Genomic DNA, 24,652 nt, shown 5'->3' with positions numbered 1-24,652 from the left:
CAGGAGATTACGCAGTAACAATGAATAAAAAGCAATGCGATTCCAAGCCAGGATGCAAATTTATGGGAAATTTTAAGGTAGTGGTGGTGGTGGTGCTCTTGTATACCTGCAGTTTTTTCTCATTCTTAGTGATCAAATGCAATTAGGCTTCAAGATTCATTATTTGAATATCAATTTGCATCAATGGTAGAACTTGTGCCATTGTTTCAGTTAGATAATTGTTGGACAAAAGATTTGCAGCATAACAATTGTCTATACTAAAATTACCACTTTTAGAAAGAGTTAAATTAACAATTGCTCAAATGCTAATAATAGTTATATCACTGCAGTTAATTGGAAGTAAATCTTTCTAGTGAATCAAGAAGTTTTCTTCAGCACAAACTTATTATTTTTCTAATTTATAAAAGCTGAAAATTTTACCTGAGGCAACTGTTGTATTATTTTGGTGGCTTTCATTCCTTGTCATATATAAATCATCATCCCCTTCAGTGGAAGAGCTGGAGGAGGATTCACTGCTCAGGTCATTATCACCTGAACTGCTAGAACTTGACAGTAAGGCATACTTCTTACGAGCAAAAACTTCCCTTTTCTTCCTCTGCAATAAAATACGCTCCTTTTGTTTTTGTGTCCGTTGAGAAACATTAGGTTTATTAAATTTCTTTCTCTGTTGAGACCTCCGTAGACTGCTATTTGGGAGACAAGGTCGCTTAATTAAAATCCCTGATATAGATTCCTGTTCAGACCTTGGCCACTTGTGCATTTTTGAATCAATTGTTCTACTTGTGCCACTCAATACTGTTTGGGAATGTCTATCTGGAATCTCCTCTTCTTCTGAAGTCATTGTATCAGAGTCTCCAAAATGTAGACTTGAAGAAGGTGATGAAACACACTCACTAAAAGAAGAATCATCTGCATGGTCTTGTGACTGCATATGAGGCCTCAAACCAATGTTACTTGGGTGATCTTTCAAATTAGAGTTTTGAGTTTCTGATGGACCAGCCTGCTGGCTCTTACGCTTTTTTCTAGCAACAACCATTTTCTCCTGTTCTAATCTGTTCTCATTCATGCCTTTGATTGGCTTTCCAGAATCACAAATATGAGTGAAGTCATTTCCAACTTTACTTGCAATCATTTCAACGTCTGTACTAAAACTTTTTGTTGCCAGGATTGGCTCAGGGTTCATTAATGACTCCTTGGAACTCTCCTGTCTTCTGGGTGCATCAGAAGTTATCTCAGTCTTCATATCCAGGTTGAAAGTCAAATTTATATGAGTTACATCCGGAAGTCTATTAAGGGATTGGATGATCTTATTCTTGCACTAATGTCTGGAGGTAAAAAAAGGAGAAAAATATTAGTAATGATATTACAAAACATTTATCCGAATGGACAATTAATTATCAAAGTAAAAACAGAATATGAAAGCAATAGAGAAAGTGCAATGAAAATATTTACAAAGGTGATATCAGTAATGAGATAATCATCATAATGATAAAAGGGTCATTTTCCATTAAGTTAAAAGCTGAGTACTAGACCACTGAAATCAGCAGTCTCACTGTTTGCAAGTTCCACTTTGGAGGTATCCTCGGGAGCTGAACATTGAAGAATACACACCGTATCAAAAGGACAGGCAGATGGGCAGAGTGGGTATGGTGGCTTTGTTGGTCAAAAATGAAATCAAATCCTTAAAAAGAAATGACATTGGATCAAAAGATGTAGAATTTTTGTGGGTAGAGTTAAGAAACTGCAAGGGTAAAAAGACCCTGATAAGAGTTAAATACAGGCCTCCAGTAGCTGGAATGTGGGCTACAAATTACAACAGGAGATAGAAAATGAATGAATAAAAAAAACACAATGTTATGATAATAGAGGGACGTCTGTTTAGAACAAAGGTAAGGAGAAATTTCTTTAGCCAGAGGATGCTGAATCTGTGGGATTAATTGCCTCACAAGGCTGTGGAAGCCAAGTCACTGGATATATTTAAAGCAGAGGTTAATAGGTTCTTGATTAGTCAGGGCATCAAAGGTTATGGGGAGAAGGTAGGGTAATGGAGTTGAGAGAGGTAATAAGTCAGCCAGGATAGAATGGTGGAGCAGACTTGATGGGCTAAATGGCCTAATACTGCTTCTATGTCTTATGATCATGGGGGTAGATTTCAACATGCAGGTAGATTGGGGAAAATCAGGTTGATGCTGAACCCCAAGAGAAGGAATTTGTAAACTGCCTGTAAGTTGGCTTTTTAGAGCAACTTGTGTTCAAACCCACTACGCAAAACACAATTCTGGATTGGGTATTGTGTAATGAAGGGAACTTAGGGTAAAAGAACCCTTAAGAGACAGCATTCAGAATATAATAGAATTCACCTTACAGTTTGAAAGGGAGAAGCTAAAAATCAGATGTATCAGTATTACAGTGCATTAACGGGAGTTTCAGAGAGAGAAGCTGGCCAAAGTTGATTGGAAAGGGACACTAGCAGAACTGATGGTAGAGCAGCAAGCTGAAGTATCTGGGAGTAATTCAAAAGACAAAGGATCGATTCATCCCAAAGAATCAGCAGTTTCTAAAAGGGGGGGAGGGGGTAAGAGAGAAATAAAGCAACCATGGCAACCAAGTGAAAGACAGTGTAAAAGAAAAAGGGCACAAGGTATAGTAAAAATTAGTGGGAAGTTAGAAGATTAGTAAGCTTTGAAAAACCAACAAGGCGGCAAAATAGCGAGATAAGATGAAATATGAAGGAAAGCTAGCTAATAAAACAAAGCAGGATGTGCGTGTGTGTGTGTGTGTGTGTGTGTGTGTGTGTGTCTGTGTGTGTGTCTGTGTGTGTGTCTGTGTGTGTGTCTGTGTGTGTGTCTGTGTGTGTGTCTGTGTGTGTGTGTCTGTGTGTGTGTGTCTGTGTGTGTGTGTCTGTGTGTGTCTGTGTGTGTAGCAAGAGTGAATTTCAGACCACTGGAAAATGTCACTGGAGGTAGTAATGGGGGCCAAAGAGGCAGATGAACTTGCTAAGTTTTTTACATCATTCTTCACGGTGGAAGACACCAGCACAGTATATCAGATTTTCAAAAGAGTCAGGGCCAGAAAATAGTGTAGTTGCTATTAATAAGGAGCAGGCATTTAGAAAGCTGAAAGGTCTAAAGGCAAATTAGGTAGATATGACACCTGGACAAGAGGAACTACATCTGATATTTATTCAATTTAGCTTTCGGTATTATCCCTTCAGTATCGCCTAATAAAAATAATATTGGGCTATGTGGGAGTTGTATTCCAATAATTTGTTCCAGTAAAAGTCTTAAATTTATCCAAAAAGGTTGAATTTTAAAACAAGACCAAGTAGAGTGTAAAAAAGTACCGATTTCTTGATTACATCGGAAACATTGGTCAGATAAATTTGGGTTTAATCTATTTATTTTTTGTGGTGTAATATATAATTGATGTAAAAATTGTATTGTACTAATCTAAGTCGGACATTTATTGTATTGTATTGACCAATTTTTTTCACCAATTTTAATATTCAAATCAGTTTCCCATTTTTGTCTTGATTTATGAATTCCTGGTTTAATTGTCTGTTTTTGAATCAAATTATACAAGACGTAAATTTTTTAATTTTTCCTTTTTGAATTAAAGTTTCTATTTCATTAGGTTTTGGCATTAACATTGTTTGACCCGGTTTATCTCTTAAATAGGCCTTTAATTGAAAATAACAGAAAAGAGGGTTATTTGATATTTTATATTTATTCTTTAATTGATCAAATGACATCAATATACCTCCTTCAAAACAGTCACCTATATATCTGATCCCTTTTTGAAACCAGTTATATAAAAGTTGATTATCCATTGTAAAAGGAATAAGTCTATTTTGAATTAGGGTTCTCTTTGCTAATAAAGATTTCTTTATCTCATCATCCATATTTACCTTATTCCATAAATCAATCAAATGTTTTAATATAAGAGATTCTTTCTTTTCCCGTATCCATTTGGATTCCCATTTATATATAAAATCTTCTGGTATATTTTCTCCTATCTTATCTACTTCTATTCTAATCCATGCCGGTTTTTCTCCATCAAAAAAAGATGCGATAAATCCAAGTTGATTTGCTTTATACTAATTCTTAAAATTTGGGAGTTGTAACCCTCCTAGGTCAAATTTACATGTCAATTTTTCCAACGATATTCTTGACATCTTACCTTTCCAAAGAAACTTCCTCACACATTTATTCAACTCTTGAAAAAACTTCTGGGGCAGTTGTATAGGTAATGTTTGGAATAAATATTGTAATCTAGGAAATATATTCATTTTTACAGCATTAACTCTACCTACTAATGTTATTGGTAACATCATCCATTTATCAAGATCTTCTTGTATTTTTTTCAATAATGGCAAATAATTTAATTTATATAAATTCTTTATATCATTATCGACTCTTATACCTAAATATTTTATACCATTTGTCGGCCATCTAAATTGAGTAACTAATCGACATTGACTATAATCTCCTTTAGTAAGGGGTAAAATTTCACTTTTATCCCAGCTTACTTTATACCCTGATATTTTCCCATATTCTTCCAATTTAAAAGATAATTTATGCAATGAATGCAATGGATTTGTTAAATAAATCAGAACATCATCAGCAAATAAATTAATCTTATATTCCTCCTGGTTAACTCTGAAGCCCACCATATCTGGATCCATTCTAATTAATTCAGCTAAAGGTTCTATCACCAATACAAATAGGGCAGGTGATAATGGACAGCCTTGTCTAGTTGACCTTGTTAAGTGGAATGATGTTGAAATTTGACCATTTGTCACTACTTTAGCTTTGGGACTAGTATTTAAGGCTTTAATCCATTTTATAAAAGATTTTCCTAACCCATATTTTTCTAATACCTTAAATAAAAAGTCCCATTCCAATCAGTCAAATGCTTTTTCTGCATCCAAAGCAACTGCCACACTCATTTCCTCCTTTTGTGCCCGATGAATTATGCTAAGTAACCGAGTTACATTAGCCGCCGATTGTCTATTTTTGATAAAGCCTGTTTGATCCATATGTATTAATTTTGGTAAATATTTAGATAATCTATTAGATAAAATTTTTGCTATTATTTTATAATCTGTATTCAATAAAGAGATAGGCCTATATGATGTTGGTTTTAAAGGATCTCTATCTTTTTTTGGCAATACTATTAGGATCGCTGTCGAAAAAGATTGTGGAAGTTTATGTGTTCTTTCTGCTTGATATATTAACTCCATAAAAGGAGGGATTAATAAATCTTTAAATTTTTTATAAAATTCAGGCGGAAAACCGTCTTCTCCTGGAGATTTGTTACTCTGGAGTGATCCTAAAGCTTCTTCAACCTCTTTTAATGTAAAGGGCATATCTAATCCTTTCTGTTCTTCCGAATTCAATTTTGGAAGAGTTATTTGTGATAAAAAAAAAATTCTATCTCAGCAACCTCATTCTGTGATTCTGATTGATATTATTTGGGAGTAAAATTTTTTAAAAGTTTCATTAATTTCTAAAGGTTTATAAGTAATTTTATTTGCACTTGTTCTAATTGCATTTATTGTTTTGGAAGCCTGCTCTGTTTTCAACTGCCAAGCAAAAATCTTGTGTGATCTTTCACCTAATTCATAATATCTCTGTTTAGTTCTCATAATTACTTTTTCTGTTCGATATTTCTGGAGTGTATTATATTGTAGCTTCTTATTGACAAGTCGTCTCCGTTTTTCTTCTGTCATATATCTTTGGGATTATTTTTCTAATTTTGTAATCTCTTTTTCTAATTGATCTATTTCTACCATATATTCCTTCTTAATTTTAGAAGCATAACTTATTATCTGACCCCTCAAATATGCTTTCATCACTTCCCATAATATAAATTTATCAACTGAATATGAGTTTGTATCCAAAAAAAATTGGATCTGTTTTTTCATAAAATCACAAAAATCTTGACGTTTTAATAAAATTGAATTAAATCTCCATCTGTAAATCAATTCCTCCTTATCCATCATTATCATTGTCATTATCAAGGGGGAATGGTCTGACAGTATTCTCGCTTTATATTCCACACTTTTCACTCTATCCTGAATATTCATTGATAATAGGAAAAAATCAATCCTTGAATAAGTTTTATGTCTATGTGAATAAAATGAATAATCTCGTTCTCTTGAATTAATTCTTCTCCATATATCAATCAAATTTAAGTCTTTCATCAATGATAAAGTTAACTTTATTACTTTTGATTTTGTAACAGCCTTAGTTGACCTATCTAGAACTGGGTCTAAACAAAAGTTAAAATCTCCACCTATTAATATTTTATCATGTGCATCGGCCAAATTCAAAAAAACTTCTTGTATGAATTTTGCATCATTTTCATTTGGTGCATAAATGTTCATAAGAGTCCATAATTCCAAAAAGATTTGACAATGTATAATCACATATCTCCCCACAGAATCAATTAGTACATTTTGTATTTTAATTGGTAAGGTTTTATTAACCAAAATTGCAACTCCCTTCGACTTTGAATTAAATGAAGCTGCAATAACGCTTCCAACCCAATCTCTCTTTAATTTCTAATGTTCTGTCTCTGTTAAATGTGTTTCCTACAAAAAAGCTATATCTCCTTTCATTTTCTTAATATATGTTAAAACTCTTTCTTTTCACAGGTCCATTAAGCCCATTAACATTAAAAATTAAAAAATTAAAAAACATTAAACCTGATTCTGATTCATTCAATGGCTCTGGGTGTGGAAAAGAGATCTCATTGAAACCTACCAAATACTGAAAGGCCTAGATAGAGTGGATGTGAAAAGAGTGTTTCCAATATTGGGACAGTCAAGGACTAGAGGACACAGTCTCAGAATAGAAAGATGTCCTTTTAGAACAAAGCCGAAGAGGAATTTCTTTAGCCAGAGGGCGGTGAATTTGTCAAATTCATTCCTACACAGTCGTGTAGCAGTAGTAAGGATGATAATAAATCAGCCATGATGAATGACAGAGTAGATTTGATGGGCCTAATAGCCTAATTCTATTCCCTTGTCTTATGGAGTACTGACCTAACACGTTAGGACATACAAAACTAGTAGTGATCATTTCCAAATAGTTACTGATAAATCCAATAGTGAAGAGAAAGCTCTGTCTCCATAACTGTTACATAATTTATCATTTTAACTACATAGAAAACAAAAGCAGAAGGCTTGCAGATGATGGAAACGTGAAATAAGACACACAGGTTAAGTCAATGATTGCATCAGAAATAGAAAGCTGAGAAAACAGGTTGCAGAGAGGGATGGGGAGTGCATAGACCTGCACCTACCTTCATCTGGACCACAGCCCTCTAAACCTCTCTCATCCATACCTATCTGAACTTCTCTAAAATGTTACCTTTGACCCTGCATCTACCACATTCATTGGCAGCTCATTCCACACTCACACTATCCTCTGAATGAAGTAGTTCCCTCATATTTTACCCTAAACCTAAAGCATCTAATTCTAGTTTCACCCAGAAGGAAACAAAAAGCTTTTTTGATGATCCTATATCAGACCTGGTCACTTCTGATACAAATAGGAAAGGCTGATTAAGTCAAATTGTTGAATTCAGAGTCCCATGCACCTAGATGGAAAACGAGGTGCTGCTCAATGTTAACATTGCACTTCATTGAAACAGAAAGAGACCAAAGCCAGGAGGACAAAACTGTCAGGTAGCTCACATTCTGTATCTCCATTCCAGCAAGCAGTTTCCCCACTCTCTTACTACCCCTTTTCCTCCTTGTTTATCGATAGAACTCAAGATAGACCAGCCATGCTCAACAGATAGCACCTAAGGCACAAGCAGAAGAAACTGCAGATGCCGGAATGTGGAGCAACAAATTATCTACTGTAGGAATTCAGGAGGTACAGTTGCTTGTGTCAAAAGCAAATACGGTAGGTCGTTTGCAGAAACTCAGCCTGCACCGTCCATTCTTTCCACTCTTCCTCAGAGTTGTAGAGCATGGAAACAGGCCCTTCAGCTTCACTAGTCACCCTCCCTGTTAATCCATTTGTCTGCATCCAGCCCATAATCCTTTAAACTCCTATCCTCCATGTACCCTAAATGTCTCTTAAATGCTGCAATTGTACCCGCCTCAACCTCCTCTTCTGGTAGTTCATTCCAGGTTATCCTTACCCTCTGTGTGAAGTTACCTCCCAGGCCTCTTAAATCTATCCTTTTTTATGTATCTGTGCCCCTGAGCTTTAGACTCACAAAGCTGGGGAAAAGATTATGACCCCTTATGATTTTATAAATTGAGTTTCACCCTCATTCTCTTGTGCTTAAAAGAATAAAGACCAAGGTGGTCAAGCTTTCCCTCTAACTCAGGTAGCAGCTTTGTAAATCTCTCTTGCACTCTTCTAGTTTGACAAAAATCATTCCTATAACAGGATAACCACAAGAGTACACAATTCTTCAAATGCAGTATCACCAACAACTTATGTAACTGCAACATTATGTTCCTACTCCTAAACTCTGTTCTGACTGATGGACAGCATGCTAAATACCTTCTTCACCACTTTCTACTTACACAACCACTTTCAGCAAATTGTGCCTTTTAGCTTCAACTGTTCCACTGCACTCAACTGTGCTTTGTCATTCATAAAAGTTCTACCATGGCTTGATTACCTAAAATGAATCTCTTCACACTTATCTAAATTGAAACCCATTTGCTATTCCTTGGTTCATCTCGGTAACTGATCAAGATCTCTTTGTAATTCTATGTAACCTGCTTCACTATCAACACGACCCCCAATTTAGTATCACCAGCAAGATTGCTAATTACACCATGTGCATATTTATCCAAATCCTTTACATACCTATTGCATAACACTAACTTCTGAGACCTCTGATCAGAAAATTAAGCTTCATCCATCACCTTCTCAGGAGCTTCAGATATAAAAGTTTTGTCATTTTTCCAGTTCTGAAGGAAATGTGATCTACTGTTTCTACAGATGTTGCTTGCCTGCTGAATATCTCCAGCATTTTTTTTTTGCTTTATAGATAATGTGAAGATCGTCAACATATTTGAGAGAGAAATTAAGTAATTATACCAAATTAAAAAATACTGGAAATACTCATCAAGTCAGGTAGCATCAGTGGAAAGGGGAAAATAATGTGTTTCACATTAAAGATCCTTTGTCAGAACTGGAAAAGCACGAAACTAAGTTGTTTTTAAGTTGCAGAAAAGAATATGTTTGGGTTAGAGAAAGTGAAGCAGCCCATGGGGAAAACAAACATTTTTAACTTAGTTATAACTTATGTAGCGATACAATACGGTAACAGCCCTTCTGGCCCAACAAGCCCACACCACCCAATTACACCCATGTGACCAATTAACCAAACAACCTAAACCGGAACACCTCAAAGAAACTCACTGTCACATGGAGAATGTAAAAACTCCTTATAAACAGCAGAACCCATAATCTATTAAAGCTAGTACTGTAATACAGGTGGGCCAAATTAAATTTAATGTACAGTAAAAGGATAGGTAGAAGTACTAGGAAGGTATCAACACAATTTAATATGAAGATTGATATTTCAAGATCTAAGTACATAGTCTAGATCTCTCCTATTCTGCTTTCTTCAAAATTATTCATAATTATTAGCCATTTTCAACTGCACTTTTGCAGTCACCAGATATAATTTTGCATCCACTTCAATTGATGTACTTCAGCTTATACTGCAAATTGAACACATGCCAAATGCCAATAAACACTATTATTGCACATGACTGGCATGGGCATTGAGGGCTTGAGGATCCATTTGTGCTGTGTAGATCTTCTAAAACAACCAACAGAAAGTGGACCAAAAACTACCGTAAGCCTCAAGTTACAAACTACATCACAGCCTGCAGTTAATGTACTTAACTCTATAGATTCAGCAGTTCTACAAGCAAATGTAACAACTTAGAATTCCATGCTAATGAAGACTGGTTTTTATCCTTCATTCTGTTATGAACAATTCAATTTAACTGATAGATAGATACTTCATTCATCCCCATGGGGAAATTCAACATTTTTTCCAATGTCCCATACACTTGTTGTAGCAAAACTAATTACATACAATACTTAACTCAGTAAAAATATGATATGCATCTAAATCACTCTCTCAAAAAGCATTAATAATAGCTTTTAAAAAGTTCTTAAGTAGTTTACTTAAATACATTAAATACAATCAACCCCGGCACTTTAACATATCTTACTCCTGGCGGTTGAATTGTAAAGCCTAATGGCATTGGGGAGTATTGACCTCTTCATCCTGTCTGAGGAGCATTGCATCGATAGCAACCTGTCGCTGAAACTGCTTCTCTGTCTCTGGATGGTGCTATGTAGAGGATGTTCAGGGTTTTCCATAATTGACCGTAGCCTACTCAGCGCCCTTCGCTCAGCTACCGATGTTATACTCTCCAGTACTTTGCCCACGACAGAGCCCGCCTTCCTTACCAGCTTATTAAGACGTGAGGCGTTCCTCTTCTTAATGCTGCCTCCCCAACACGCCACCACAAAGAAGTGTTTATATAGAGTTGAGGACCAAATAGGTCTGATAGGGCTATTTACTATGATGCACAACACCACTCTGCCTATTGAGTCCAGGCTGCCACCTAGCAGAGAAACCCCAACAATTCCATTCCCTCGTCCTTCCTTCAGTAAAGCCTACAACCTCCCTCTCTCATGACTTCAATTTTATTCTTTTATCTCTTTCCCACACAAAGAATTAAATTAATTCTACTGTAATTGGTTGTGCATATAAAACAGATCTCGATCTTTGTGCAACTTATGACTTTATAAGAACCTTGGATATTGTGAAAAATATTGACAGCTAATATTCCCTAATCAATAGGCATCCATTAGTTTCAAGAGACTATGGATTTGTGCCTTGGAAAGTTTCCAGGGCGCAGGCCTGGGCAGGGTTGTATGGGAGACCATGATGCAAGTCTCCCCTCTCCACACCACCAATGTTGTCCAAGGGCTGATACAGCTTGGCACCGGTATTGTCACAGAGCAATGTGTGGCTAAGTGCCTTACTCAAGGACACAGCATGCTACCTTAGCTGAGGCTCCAACCAGCGACCTTCAGATCACTAGACCAACGCCTTGACCACTTGGCCACTAACCAACAGTACCACAGGAATTTCTGTGCAAAGTTGCAAGGCTTAATCCTGGATTATTCCCCATGTACTTTAAGTGCAGGACAAATGTTGCCACAAATTTTGGTGGAGATGAACGACAGTGAGTTTGAGGCAAGGATTAACCAATTTTAAACCCAAGTGATTTTTGCAGAGGCTGGAAATCTAGATCGTGACACAAAACACTAGAGGAATGTAGCAGGTCAAGCCATATCAATGCAGAAGAATAAAGAGTTAACTTTTTGGGCCAAAACCCTGTCCTGATTAAACATCACCTCTATTTCTCTCCAGAGATGTTGCCTGACCAGCTGAGTTCCTCAAGTACTGTGTTAAAACAAAACTTGCTCAAATTTTATAACTGCATTTTATAAGCATCTTTTAAGCAGTTCAGAATCTTTGGGAAATGCAAGCATTTTTATTTTTTTTTAATGGTGTCATTATTTTAAAGGGAAATTTAATAACATTATGGTACAATGCTAATATTTATCTAATTCGGCTCAATAGTGGGTGTGCTGGTGTGCTACTGCCATATAGCTTCATAAACCTGGATAGAGTCCTGGCCTTGGGTGCTGTCCAGGTTAAGTTTCTATGGCTGCATAGGCTTCACTGTCATCTTCCAAAGCTGCACTAATAGTTTAATGGGTTACTCTAAATTGCCCTCAATTAGGTGGATGGCAGGAAATCAGGGATGGAGAGGAGGGGGAATGAATGGGCATGAGAGATAAATAGAATGGGAGAGATAAGAAAGCACTAACAGCAAGCACAGATGCAAATCGACCAAAAAGCTTGTTTACATCATGAAAAAAAGAAATGTTGAGGTAGCTAATTGCCAGTGCTTTGCCCTAACATCCACAGAACTCAAACGTCCCATCTGCTCTGCTACATTAATTCATTCATGTTAAGTTATTTATCGCATTTCGTGAAATTATGCAAATTTGTTACCAGTGGGTGTTGCATTTCATTTCCTGGGATAACAGTAGGAAAAGTAAAACTATGAAGTTGTTTCTGTATGACAGGCAAGGATCATTCCAAATTTGAGCAATTACAAGATGATACATCTTAGAATCTGAAAGCTTTCTCTTCTGCTCAGAAAGATTAGAGATTTGAAAGTTGCTCATAATTACAAAAGAATGTAAAGCAAATAGTTGACAAATAGAAGACACAGATTTAAAATGTGAAGAAATTTGTGCTGCAAGTGTTAGATAGTTAATGTAGATTTAATAGAGGCCTCTAAGAAACACATTCAGAAGGAAATATGCTATGGGGAAATGCAGGAAAATGGGACTGCACTAAGAAGCAGCATTTTTCCAATGGGCAGAGTGGCCTCCTGCATCATGTGAAAATGAAAATAAAACACCCACTGGAGACGAATTAAATGTGCAAACTCCACAAAGAGAGAACCTGAAATCAGAATCAAACCAGGGCTAGGCAACAACAGCACAAACCGCTGAGACCTCCCCCCCCCCTCTTTATAAAACTCAGTTTTGAAGAAAGACCTTAAGTTCCACTGCAACTTTAAAATTCATTTTAGAGCCCTATTATGAAGAAAATAAGTCGCTATGGTTGTGTTATTGGCTGACTATTTTAAAGGTCTTAGCTTAACAATCCAAGGGAAAGCATTTAATTTCTAACAAGGCAGTTTGAGACAAATTTAGCTTAAAAAGAATTGCAGTTAGCTATAATGACAACTATGAAACTTTCCAGGGAAGAAAATATACGTATCATCCCTGCTTCATATGATCAATTTGGCTTTCAGTCCTAGGCCAGGATGGACTGTTTATAACACGTCATCCCCATGGTCAGCAAGAACCAATTATTATTGAAAATTACACAATTTCAACAACCTACAGAATGGTTGTGCATGAGACAGACCAATATTGCAAATCCTGCTAATATTTTGATTGGCTTACAACAGTAGCAATAAGTCCTTCAAAAGCTGACTTTTTGAGGCATCTTTTCTTCACAAATAGCACTACACTTATTTTCTTTCACATTACCTACACTAGTCTGATTTTAAAATCATCCCCTTCACCAAATAGACATGGAATTTGGTTTATTATTGTCACATGAAACACTTTTCTGGCAAACAGTTCAAGTACAATTACACAATGTATTGAGATAGTAAATTGTAAGAAAAACAGAATGCAGTGTAAGAGCTACAGAGAAAGCGTAGTGCAGGCAGACAGTAAGGCACAAAGTACACTGTGAGGTCAAGAGCCCATCCTATTGTACCAGTGAACCAGTCTATAGTGTTATAACAGCAAGACAGAAACTGCCCTTAAGCCTGGTGGTATTTGCTTTCAAGTTTTTGTATCTTCTGCCCAATGGGAGGGGGAGAAGAATGACCTGGCTGTGTGGACGCAGCAAGAAGTATCAAATCCATATTGTCCAAAATGAGAAGGCTGGTTTCCGTGTTGTGTTGAGCTGTGTTCACAACCTCCTGCAGTTTCTTGTCATGTCAAGCCATGATGCATTCAGATAGGATGCTTTCTATGATACATCAATAAAAAAATTGGCAAGAGTCAACAGGAACATGCCAAATTTTGCCTATGAAAGTAGAGGCATTAGGCTATTTTGTGATGTTCACCAACAGAGCTTCCAATCTCATCCAAATTTGGACAGTGAAAGATTGTGTAGTTTCATTTTGATTCACCCAATCTGCTTTCTGGACTTCTACAGATTCATAAACTTCATACAGACTAATAAAGGGATATTGTTCAGTCTACTTAATGGTCTAATAAAAAGTGGCTTTGTTGTAACCTAGGTATTGATGTAACTGGAAGCACAACATCTAGCAGCAATATTCTTAGTGGGAATAAAGTAATTTATAAAATGCTACATAACTGGATCCACTCTAGATTGCCTACCATCACAACAGGGTCAGCAGCAGATGCAAACCTCAGTATACTCTTCAATGAGTACAACTCAACATCCAACACTATCAACTCCTTGAAAGTCATCACTAAGCTCCAAGGCTTGGGCTCAGTATCTCCCTATGAAACTGGATCCTTGATTTCCTCACTGGAAGACCAATGTAAGTATGGATCTCCTCCACACTCACCATTAGCCCAAGTGCACCATAGAACTGTGTGCGTAGCCCCCTGCTCTGCTCACTTTGCACTTATGATTGTGTGGCTAAGTACAGCTTAAGTACAGCCATACTTAAGTTTGTGACGATACTACTGTTACTGGCTGAATCAAAAATGGTGAGGAATTGACATATAGGAGGGTGACTGAAAATCTGATTGAGTGGTGCCACAATAATCTCTCATTCGAAGCCACAAAGGGCTGATGATTGACTACAGCAGGAAGAAGCCAGAGGTCTATAAGTCAATCCTCATTAAGGGAACAGAGTATCTTTAAACTTATTGGTGCTAACATATCAAAAGATCTGTCTTGGGATCAAAATAAAGGTATCATCACTAAAGGTGGCACAACAGTGCCCCTACTTTCATAGAAATTAGTGGTAAATTTGGCACGTCGTCAAAAAAGTTGACAAACTTCCATAGAAATACAGTGCAGAGTATCTGAACTGGTTACATCACAACCAAGTGCAGAAAAGGCTACAGAAAATAGTGAATACAGCCCTAATCATCACACACAAAGTCTTCTCCATCATTGGAGCTCTGCCACAAGAAAACAGTGTCTAAAGATCCCCACCATTAAAGACTGCCCTCTTCTCACTACTAACATCATGAAGGAGGCATAAAAGCCTCAGCCTCACATCACTGGGTTCATGAATAGTTATTACCTGACAACCATCAGGCTCCCAAACAAAAATGGATAACTTCAATAACCACTACTCTAAACTGATTCTACAAACTGGACTTACTTTCAATGATTCTTTACAACTCATTTGAAGTATTTTATTTGCAGTTTGTCTTTTTGTCTAAATATAGTTTTTAATTAAATTCTATTGTATTTCTATTTTAATCCCTCTGTAAATGCCTGCAAGAAAATTAATTTCAAGGCAGTATATGGCAACATACATGTACTTTAAATGAATTTATTTTAAATGTTCTGTGATACATTACCTCCTCAGCTTAAGGGTACAAGATACCATAAAAATAATTTTTTAAATGTGTTCCAACTTAAAGTGTAATAAAGATTTTAAATGATCCAATCATGGAATTATATTTACAAGCTGTTAGGCAGTATATTTAATTTATTGTTAATTACATTATCAGCACATCATAATCAGCTTTAGGTTTAATGTAACTGGCTTATGTTGTGAAATATGTTGTTAAGTAGCATTTAGCTTCAGTATAGACATGCTAATTTATTTTTTCAACATAAAGGTGTTGTTCATTATCCTTCAGATAATGTATGGCTAGAAAACTAAGTAGTATGTGGGAATTCAGTAGATGTGGGAAATGTGCCAGGCACCTGATCGTGTACTGAAAACCTTTGCTGAATTTCAAGATGTCCTTGAACACTGGCTTCAACCTCTCACTGCTGCAATAAGGACCCCAAAAGATAAGCTATCTGTTTACTGCTTGAATTTTCTCAGCTTTAACAAGGGATAAGATGTTAAATTATAAACTCTATCTTATAAATTACCTTGGCAGAGGCAAAATGACTGTGGTATTGAGAGATCTAAATGACAAAACCATTCATCTAATATAATACTAAATCTGACGGTTTATGCAGTGTGCACACAAGAAACTATCCAGAAAGCCATTGTCCAATCCTTACGGGCAATGAAGTAACTATACTTAATGATGCAATTATCAGAAAACAGTGTCCAAACTTCCTAAGTCACTGATCACCACATGATTCATATTCTGCACATCTGCTTAAAAAGCCTACACGATTCATGATGAGAAAAAATAATGTACACAGTAATTTCTAAATTTCCGATTTAGATCCAATTTCAGATTACAACTAGGACAGAATTGCTTTCATAAGTTTCAAGATTTAGTTTTAGAGTTGAATAAATGTTACAATACTTTCAAAAATTAATTCTCCAAAACATACTTATAATATTGTTGCCTCTAGCAGGAGGTCTGTGATTGGTGGTGTGCCACAAAGATTGTTGTTTGTAACCTATATAAATGATCCAGATGATAATGTGGTAAAATGGATCAAATTTGCGGATGACATCAAGATGGTGGTTGGGGGGGGCGGGGGGGGGCATTAGTGGGCAGTGAGGAAGGCCATCAAAGCTTGCAGCCTGATCTGGACCAGCTAGAAAAATGGGTATCCCCAAACCAAAATCATGATACATGATTCTGACAGATGAGCACTCAGCTTTGGACCACCTGGATAATCACAAGATATACGTCTTCTAAGTCAATAGCAGGCAGGAATAGAACATTTGGACACTACCCACTCTACAAACTACCTTTTCCAAACACTCCCCTCTGGAAAGCACGAAAGGGCTATAAACACAAAAACTTCATGCCACTTTAAAAGTTTCTTCCCCAGATAGCTAATCTGATCAATTGCCTGGGGGAAGATAGAGGGGACAGTTGATCAGATTAGCTATATATAATCTCAGTAAGTGCACTGTACTATTATCATAATGCTGTTTACATTGGAAACACATGCTACTATTTATGTAGCAAACACGAGGAAATCTGCAGATGCTGGAAATTCAAACAACACACACAAAATGCTGGTAGAACACAGCAGGCCAGGCAGCATCTATAGAGAGAAGCGCTGTCGACGTTTCAGGCCGAGACCCTTCGTCAGGACTACTATTTATGTACATTTTATTCCATATCTGTACTTTAACCTCTAACTTTGTTTATAATTCTTTATAATTGTTGAACAATATTTTTGTTGCAAGTTGTGTCAACAAACTACAGCAAACTCTTAATACAGTGGACTTTGGTTAATTGGGAAAATTGGTTATTTGGGGTAGCCACTGATTTGGGACAGGAAAACACTTCACTGGGACAGAAGGCGGCAGTTGCCGAATAGTTTCTAACTAGCATCAGTCATATGTATGTGAGGCTGTAAAAGCTGATTTATATTTGTGTGTTGCATCTATGCCATAGGTACCGCATACCTCCCCCAAAAAGTAACTCAAGCATTGTGGTGACACAGACCGCAACAACTGTGATTGGTCTGCTTGGTAGCATCTCATTTCCTCCTAACCATTCCTGGTTGCTTCTTCTCTGCTATGTCTGTACACCGATGCGAAATAGATGAACCAAATCATCAAATCTACCTGCTGACATGCGAAAATGTTTGAAATGCACTTCCGCGTCCATGTCTCTCACGAAGAAATGTAACACAGTGGCATAGAAACCCCACCGCCAACTAGCATTTTGGCGCACACCAATGCATGCTCGCTACAGCGTAGAGCGACGCAGAAGTGAAAATCAGGGCTACGGTGTAGCCCGTACGCACAACTATAAATCAGCCTTTAGACACTACACCGTGCTTAGAACAGTTTTTAAATAGTCACAATCAAGAGAAAATCTGCAAATGCTGGAAATCAAAGTAATCCACACAAAACACTGGAGGAACTCACCAGGCAGCATTAAAGGAAAAGAGTAACCAGTCAATATTTCGGGCCAAGACCCTTCATCAGTCCTGGCCTGGAGAGTTCCTCAAACATTTTGTATTTAAATAGTGTCAGTTGCATGTGTTTCTGTTCAAAAAGCAGCAAAACCACTCAGAACTGTTTTTGCTCACTGTGGTACCAAACACTGAGGCTTGGAAGTATCAGAAATGGTTAGGAGTTAAAATGAAATTAATTTACTATTACAAGTTAGGAACTACAAAGAATTAAGGTATCAGCAATCAACTTGAGTCCGACAATGAAAGTGAAGATTCAGAGGATGCAGTCGTCGAAAGCATTGTATGAAGGCAGTCCATCAACTGTCACCTACCAGCCCATCAGCCTCCATATCCAACACATTATCCTCCATAACTTCAGACATCACCAAAAGGATGCTTCCATAAACTCCCTCCCACTTTCCTCTATTCCCTCCCTGACCTTTCACTTCCTACCTGCTTATTATTTCCCCGTGTCCCTTTCTCCTATAGTCCTCTCTCCTCTCCTGTCAGATTCTTTCTTCTATAGCCCTTGACCTTTCCCACCCAACTGGCTTCACCTATCAGTTTCCAGCTAGCCTCTTCCCCCTCCGACCTTTTTATTCTGACTTATTCCCCCTTCCTTTTCAGTCCTGAAGAAGGGTCTCGGCTCAAAACGTTTATTATTTTGCATATAGTGGCATGTAAAAGTTTGGGCACCCCAAGAGATTTGAGCTCTCAGATAACTTTTACCAAGGTCTCAGACCTTAATTAGCTTGTTAGGGCTATGGCTTATTCACAGTCATCGTTAGGAAAGGCCAGCCAATGCAAATTTCAAAGCTTTATAAAGCTTCTTAATAAAACTCCTCAAACCTTGCCCCATGGGGTCCTCTGAGCAGCTGCCTAGCACTCTGAAAATTAAAACAATTCGTAATAGTTCGTAACGTAATTAAGAAATGGCAGTTAACAGGAACGGTGGAGGTCAAGTTGAGGTCTGGAAGACCAAGAAAACTTTCCGAGAGAACTGCTCGTAGGATAGTTAGAAAAGCAAAAAAAAACGTTTGACTGCAAAAGACCTTCAGGAAGATTTAGCAGACTCTGGAGTGGTGATACACTGTTCTACTGTGCAGCGACACCTGCACAAATATGACCTTCATGGAAGAGTCATCAGAACAAAACCTTTTCTGTGTCCTCACCACAAAATTCAGTGTCAGAAGTTTGCAAAGGAACAGCTAAACAAGCCTGATGCATTTTGGAAACAAGTCCTGTGGACTGATGAAGCTAAAATAGAACATTTTGGCCACATTGAGCAAAGGTATGTTTGGAGAAGAAAGGGTGCTGAATTTCATGAAAAGAACACCTCTCCAACTGTTAAGACCAGGGGGTGGATCGATCATGCTTTGGGCTTGTGTTGCAGTCAATGGCAAGGGAACATTTCACTAGTAGAGGAAAGAATGAATTCAATTAAATACAGGTAGTTCCCGAGTTACGAACGTCCAACTTACAGACAATTCATACTTACGAACCAGGGAAAGAGAACGCCGTCCACCATTTTAAGTCGTTACCATTGACACTGTGTTGAGTGTGTAACTTTGTATTTGGCTTAAATTTTTCTTAACAAGATTCACCTTGACCCCAGCCCCCCGTTCCAGTCGGCTGGTGGCGCAGTGAGATCAGTGCTGGGCTGGAGAATGGAGTTTCCTGAGTTCAATCCAGTGACAGACCGCTCCCGTGCTGGGTTGATGTTGATCTAGTGACTCCCGTACCATCTGTGTCGAGTTGATGTCGAGCGCGCAACTCGACCTCATAAAAAAAACACTGCCACCCCCAGTTTAAATTCCCATGCGGAATATTGTGGAGGATCAAATACAGTATCCAAACCCAGCACAGCCCCTACCTGTCCCATTTAACCTGTCTCAGTGCAGTGGACTTTCGGACCCAGGGAATTCAGTGTGGTGGTCCTTAGGACCCAGCAGACCTCGGGAGCTGGCGGAGGTCGGGACCCGCCGTCCACAGTGTTTCTGTTCCGTTGATGGGAAGCGAACATGATTGAAAATAAAGTGGAAATAATAAAGCATTTGGAAAGAGTTGAAACGCCATCGCTCATTGGAAAAGTGTTAGGCTATAGTCGGTCAACGATCGGAACAATTTTAAAGGATAAAGTGAAAATAATGGAGCATGGGAAAGGCCCTGCCCTGATGAAAGCTACAATTATTACTAAGCTACGCAGTGGTTTAATTATTGGAATACATACTTTTCTTAAGTGTTTTATATGCATAGAAAGGTAAAATATATACTATATACTAAGACAAATGTTTGGCTAACTGACGCTAAATAATACCGAATGTACTTGTTCCAACTTATGCACAAATCCGACTTAAAGATGGATTCAGGAACGGAACTCATCCGTAACCAGGGGATTGCCTGTACCAGCAAATTCTCAAAGCAAACATCACACCGTCTGTAAAAAAGCTGAAGATGAAAAGAGGATGGCTTCTACAACAGGATAGTGATCCTAAACACACCTCAAAATCCACAATAGACTACCTCAATAGGCACAAGCTGAAGGTTTTGCCACGGCCCTCACAGTCCCTGACCTAAACATCATCGAAAATCTGTGGATAGACCCCAAAAGAGCAGTATGTGCAAGACGGCCAAGAATCTCACAGAATTAGAAGCTTTTTGCAAGGAAGAATGGGCGATAATCCCTCAAACAAGAAATGAAAGACTCTTAGCTGGCTACAGAAAGCATTTACAAGCTGTGATACTTGCCAAAGGGGGTGCTACTAAGTAATGACCATGAAGGGTGCCCAAACTTTTGCTTCGGGACCTTTTCCTTTTTTGTTATTTTGAAACTGTAAATGATGGAAATAAAAAAGTAATCTTGCTTAAAATATTGAAGAAATGTGTCATCTTTAACTTTATGCCTTTTGGAAATCAGGTCATCTTTTATCTGCTTAGCTATTCACAATAACAGAAATTTTGACCGGGGTGCCCAAACTTTTGCATGCCACTGTAGATGCTGCCTGACCGGAGTTCCTCCAACATTTTGTGTGTGTTGAGCTGCACCAGGTGACTGAGCTGATCTTGTTTATTTACAGTCAAAAGAACATGGCAAGGTATACCAGATGAATTCTTCCATTGCTAATTACTGTATAAGGAATCAATACATTTTTATAGTTGTGTAGCAGTATTGGTAATGTTCTAATATGCTCTGTATTTCATTTAAATAAGTAATTTGTTACCCAGTTAAACTGCAATTTGTCTTTTTTTTTAAATACCTCTAACTATTTCTAGGAAACTTCAGCTAGATGGGGCAACTGCTTAATTGGGCCAAAATGTACTGATCCCGATGAGTCCTCATTCACTGGAATTCACTTTACATGTAAATGTATATGGCAAAATAAGTTGATCCTTTCAGTGTGCCTCAAGTTCACATATGAATCAACAGTCCTGAACTCTGACTACTATTTCACCAAATCAACTACTCACCCACCGTACCCCAAGAGAGGTTAAGGCTAAAATAAAAGCAAAAGAGATGGCGTACAAGGAAGCAAAAATTAGTGGGAAAACTGAGGACTGGACAACTTTTAAAAATTTACAGAAGAAAACTAAGAAAATCATTAGGACAGAAAAGATGAATTATGAAAGGAAGTTGACAATTAACATAAAAAAGGACACTAAGAGTTTTTAAAAAATATATGAGTAAAACAGTGACATGGATAGATATAGGACCGATTGAAAATGATGCTGTAGAAATTATAATGGGTAACAAAGAGATGGCAGAGGAACTAAATGAGTATTTTGCATCAGTCTTCACAATGGAAGACGTTAGCAACATACCTGATAGCCAGAGGTCTCAGGGATTAGAATTAACTACAGTCAAGATTACTAGATAGAAAGTGCTTGGGAAGCTAAATGGACTAAGGATAGATAAGTCTCCCAGGCTGGATGAGGTGCACCCATGGGTCCTGAAGGAGGTGGCTTTGGAGATTGTGGAGGCATTGGAAATGATCTTCCAGGAATCAATAGACTCTGGCATGGTTCCGGAGGACTGGAAGGTTGCAAATGTAGTTCTGCTGTTTAAAAAAGGAGGGAGGCAGCAAAAAGAAAATTACGGACATATTAGTCTGACATTGGTAGTTGGAAAGTTATTGGAGTTGATCTTCAAGGACGAGGTTATGAAATACCTTGAGGTGCATGACAAGATAGGCCCTAGCAAGCATGGTTTCATGAAGGGAAGATCCTGCCTTACCAACCTTTTGGAATTTTTTGAGGTAATCTCAAATAACATTGACAAGGGAAAGGCTGTGGATGTTGGGTATTTGGATTTTCAAAAAGCCTTCGATAAAGTGCCGCATAAGAAACTACTTAATAAGATGAGAGCCCATGGAATTACAGGAAAGATATTGGAATGGGCGGAGCATTGGCTGATAGGCAGCAAGCAAAGGGTGGGAATAATAGGATCCTATTCTGATTGATTGCCGGTTACTAGTAGTGTTCTGCAGGGGTCGGTGTTGGGGCCGCTTCTTTTTACACCGTATATCGATGATTTAGATTATGGATTAAATGGTTTTGTGGCTAAGTTTGCGGATGCCACCAAGATAGTGGAGGAGCAGGAAGTGTTGAAGAAACGGAAAGGTCGCAGAGAGACTTGGTCAGTTCAGGAGAGTGGGCAAAGAAATGGCAGTGAGATACAATGTTGAGAAATGTATGGTTGTATATTCTTGGAAGAAGAAATAATCGGACAGATTATTATTTAGATGGGGAGAAAATTCAAAAATCGGAAGTGCAAAGGGACTTGGGGGTCCTCGTGCAGGATACCCTACAGGTTAACCACCAGGTTGGATCGGCAGTAAGGAAAGCAAATGCTATGTTGGCATTCATTTCAAGAGGAATAATGTATAAGAGTAAGGAGGTGTTGATGAGGCTCTATGGGGCACTGGTGAGACCTCATTTGGAATACTGTGTGCAGTTTTGGGCCCCCTATCTTAGAAGGGTTGGAGAGAGTTCAGAAAAGATTTACGAGGAAGATTCCTGGAATGCAGGGGCTAACATATGAGGAGCGTTTGTCGGCTCTTGGACTGTATTCATTAGAATACAGAAGAATGAGAGGGATCTCATAGAAACATTTTGAATGTTGAAAGGGTTGGACAGAGCAGATGTGGAAAGGCTACTTCCCTTGGTGGGTGAGTCCAGGACAAGAGGCCAGTCTTAGAATTAGAGGCTACCCATTTAAAACAGAGATGAGGAGAAATTTTTTTAGCCAGAGGGTCGTGGATTTATGGAATTCGCTGCCACATACAGCTGTGGAGGTCCGATCATTAAGGGTGTTTAAGGAGGAGATTGATAGGTATCTAATTAGTCAGGGTATCATGGTGGAGTGGCAGAGCAGACTCAATGAGCCGAATGGCCTACTTCTGCTCCTTTGTCTTGTGATCTTGTCTTGTGACCCCGCCTTGACAGACTTGCTCCAGTCACATCTTCCAGGAGTTTCATCCAATTAAATAATAGCATAATCATGCATATTTTACCAAGAAGAGACTGACTTCTGACATATGATGACCAGTAACATCATACACCTATGTTAGAGCAATACTGCACCAACACCTGCTAGCTCTATTATGGTATACAGCAGCCATATTTGTTTAATGCCCACTGACCATCTTTATTAATCTGTAGGACTTGGATGAAGAGATCACAGTTAACAAATCCAATTTTCTAATTACACAGATCTAGACGGCAACTTGGGATGAGATACAGGCGAACTGATTAAACAAGAACATGATCAATGGTATGTAAAATTGAATGCAGTGGAAAAATGTTAAGATACCAACATTTGTAGAAAACACAAAAGGGATCTAATATCCTTGTACAATAACCACTAAAAATTAAAATACAGCCTTAGTATTTCATGGTATTAAAATGCAAATAAACATATTATGGCAAAAAAAAATACAGCCTTAGTAACCAATTAGAAAGGCAATACATGTAACAACTATAGACAAAATTGATTTTTTGGATGTAAATTTGTCATAGGAGAGATTTTGTATACTAACAACCTCTCATCGGAGTTTGAAATATAAAATATAAAAACATACATACACAAGAGACTGCAGATGCTGGAATCTACAGCAAGAGGTACATAGTGGAGGAAGTCAGTAGGTTAGGCAGCATCTTTTGGAGAGAAATAAAAAGATGACATTTCAGGTTGAGACCCTTCATTACGTTCAGATGGGGTGAGGCTAGAGTGGGTGTCCCACCCCCTCAAACAGAACAGAGATTGAGTTCCCTGGTTCTCAACTACCAACCCACCAATCTACATATTCATCCTTATTCACAACTTTTCTCAGCTACAATTAGATTCTACCATTCTCATAGTGACTCCGTAATCTGCTCACATCACCAGACCCATCTTCTCACTCACTTTGCCCTGAAACTGTAAGACATATAACACCTGTTCCTACACCACCACCATCCGGTGCCCTAAAAAACCACTCCACATGAGGCAGTCATTCACTTGCATATCCTCTGGCCTTATTTATTACATCTGATGCTCCAGTTGTGGCCCGCTCCACTTTGGTGAGACTAAACACTGACCACTTCACTGAGCACCATGGCTCCCAGTTGCCAGCAATTTAACTCACAATTCTCCTTCCCACCCCCACCAATTCCCACACTGATATCCATCCTCTGCTTCTTCTACTGCCAAAATGGAGGCTAAACACAAATGAAATACCACCTTATATTCTGCCTGGTAGCATGAAAATTGAATTATCTATGTAATCAGCTTCCCCAGCCCTTTTTTCTTTCCTCATCTAACTCCCATCATCCTGTCTCTTTCCCTTCCTCCACCCACTCATCATCTACACACTCCTCTCACTGGCACCCTTCCCCTACTGTTCCCATCTCTTCTCCCCACTCCCACCCCCCCAGATGATTCCATGCTCCACCTTTTCCTATCATATTCCATCAACTTGAACCCTTTGTCACTTCCCAGCTTCTAGCACTATTCCCA

At 38.1% G+C, this 24,652-nt stretch overlaps 1 protein-coding gene across 3 annotated transcripts in view; it reads right to left on the bottom strand.

The window, feature by feature from the left end:
- rnf111 (ring finger protein 111) overlaps nt 1-24,652 on the bottom strand; it is a 144,613-nt gene that overhangs the window by 103,112 nt on the left and 16,849 nt on the right. For all 3 annotated transcript variants that reach the window (XM_073032930.1, XM_073032929.1, XM_073032931.1), the window contains exon 2: nt 421-1,325. In XM_073032930.1, the coding sequence (XP_072889031.1) occupies nt 421-1,243 (823 nt within the window). In that variant the 5' untranslated portion in view covers nt 1,244-1,325. The remainder of the gene's footprint in view (nt 1-420; nt 1,326-24,652) is intronic.

Source organism: Hemitrygon akajei, chromosome 30 (genome assembly GCF_048418815.1).
Source record: "Hemitrygon akajei chromosome 30, sHemAka1.3, whole genome shotgun sequence".
Taxonomy (NCBI): domain Eukaryota; kingdom Metazoa; phylum Chordata; class Chondrichthyes; order Myliobatiformes; family Dasyatidae; genus Hemitrygon; species Hemitrygon akajei.
Note: the sequence above shows the minus strand (reverse complement) of the source record. Positions and strands in the feature narration are given on the sequence as shown.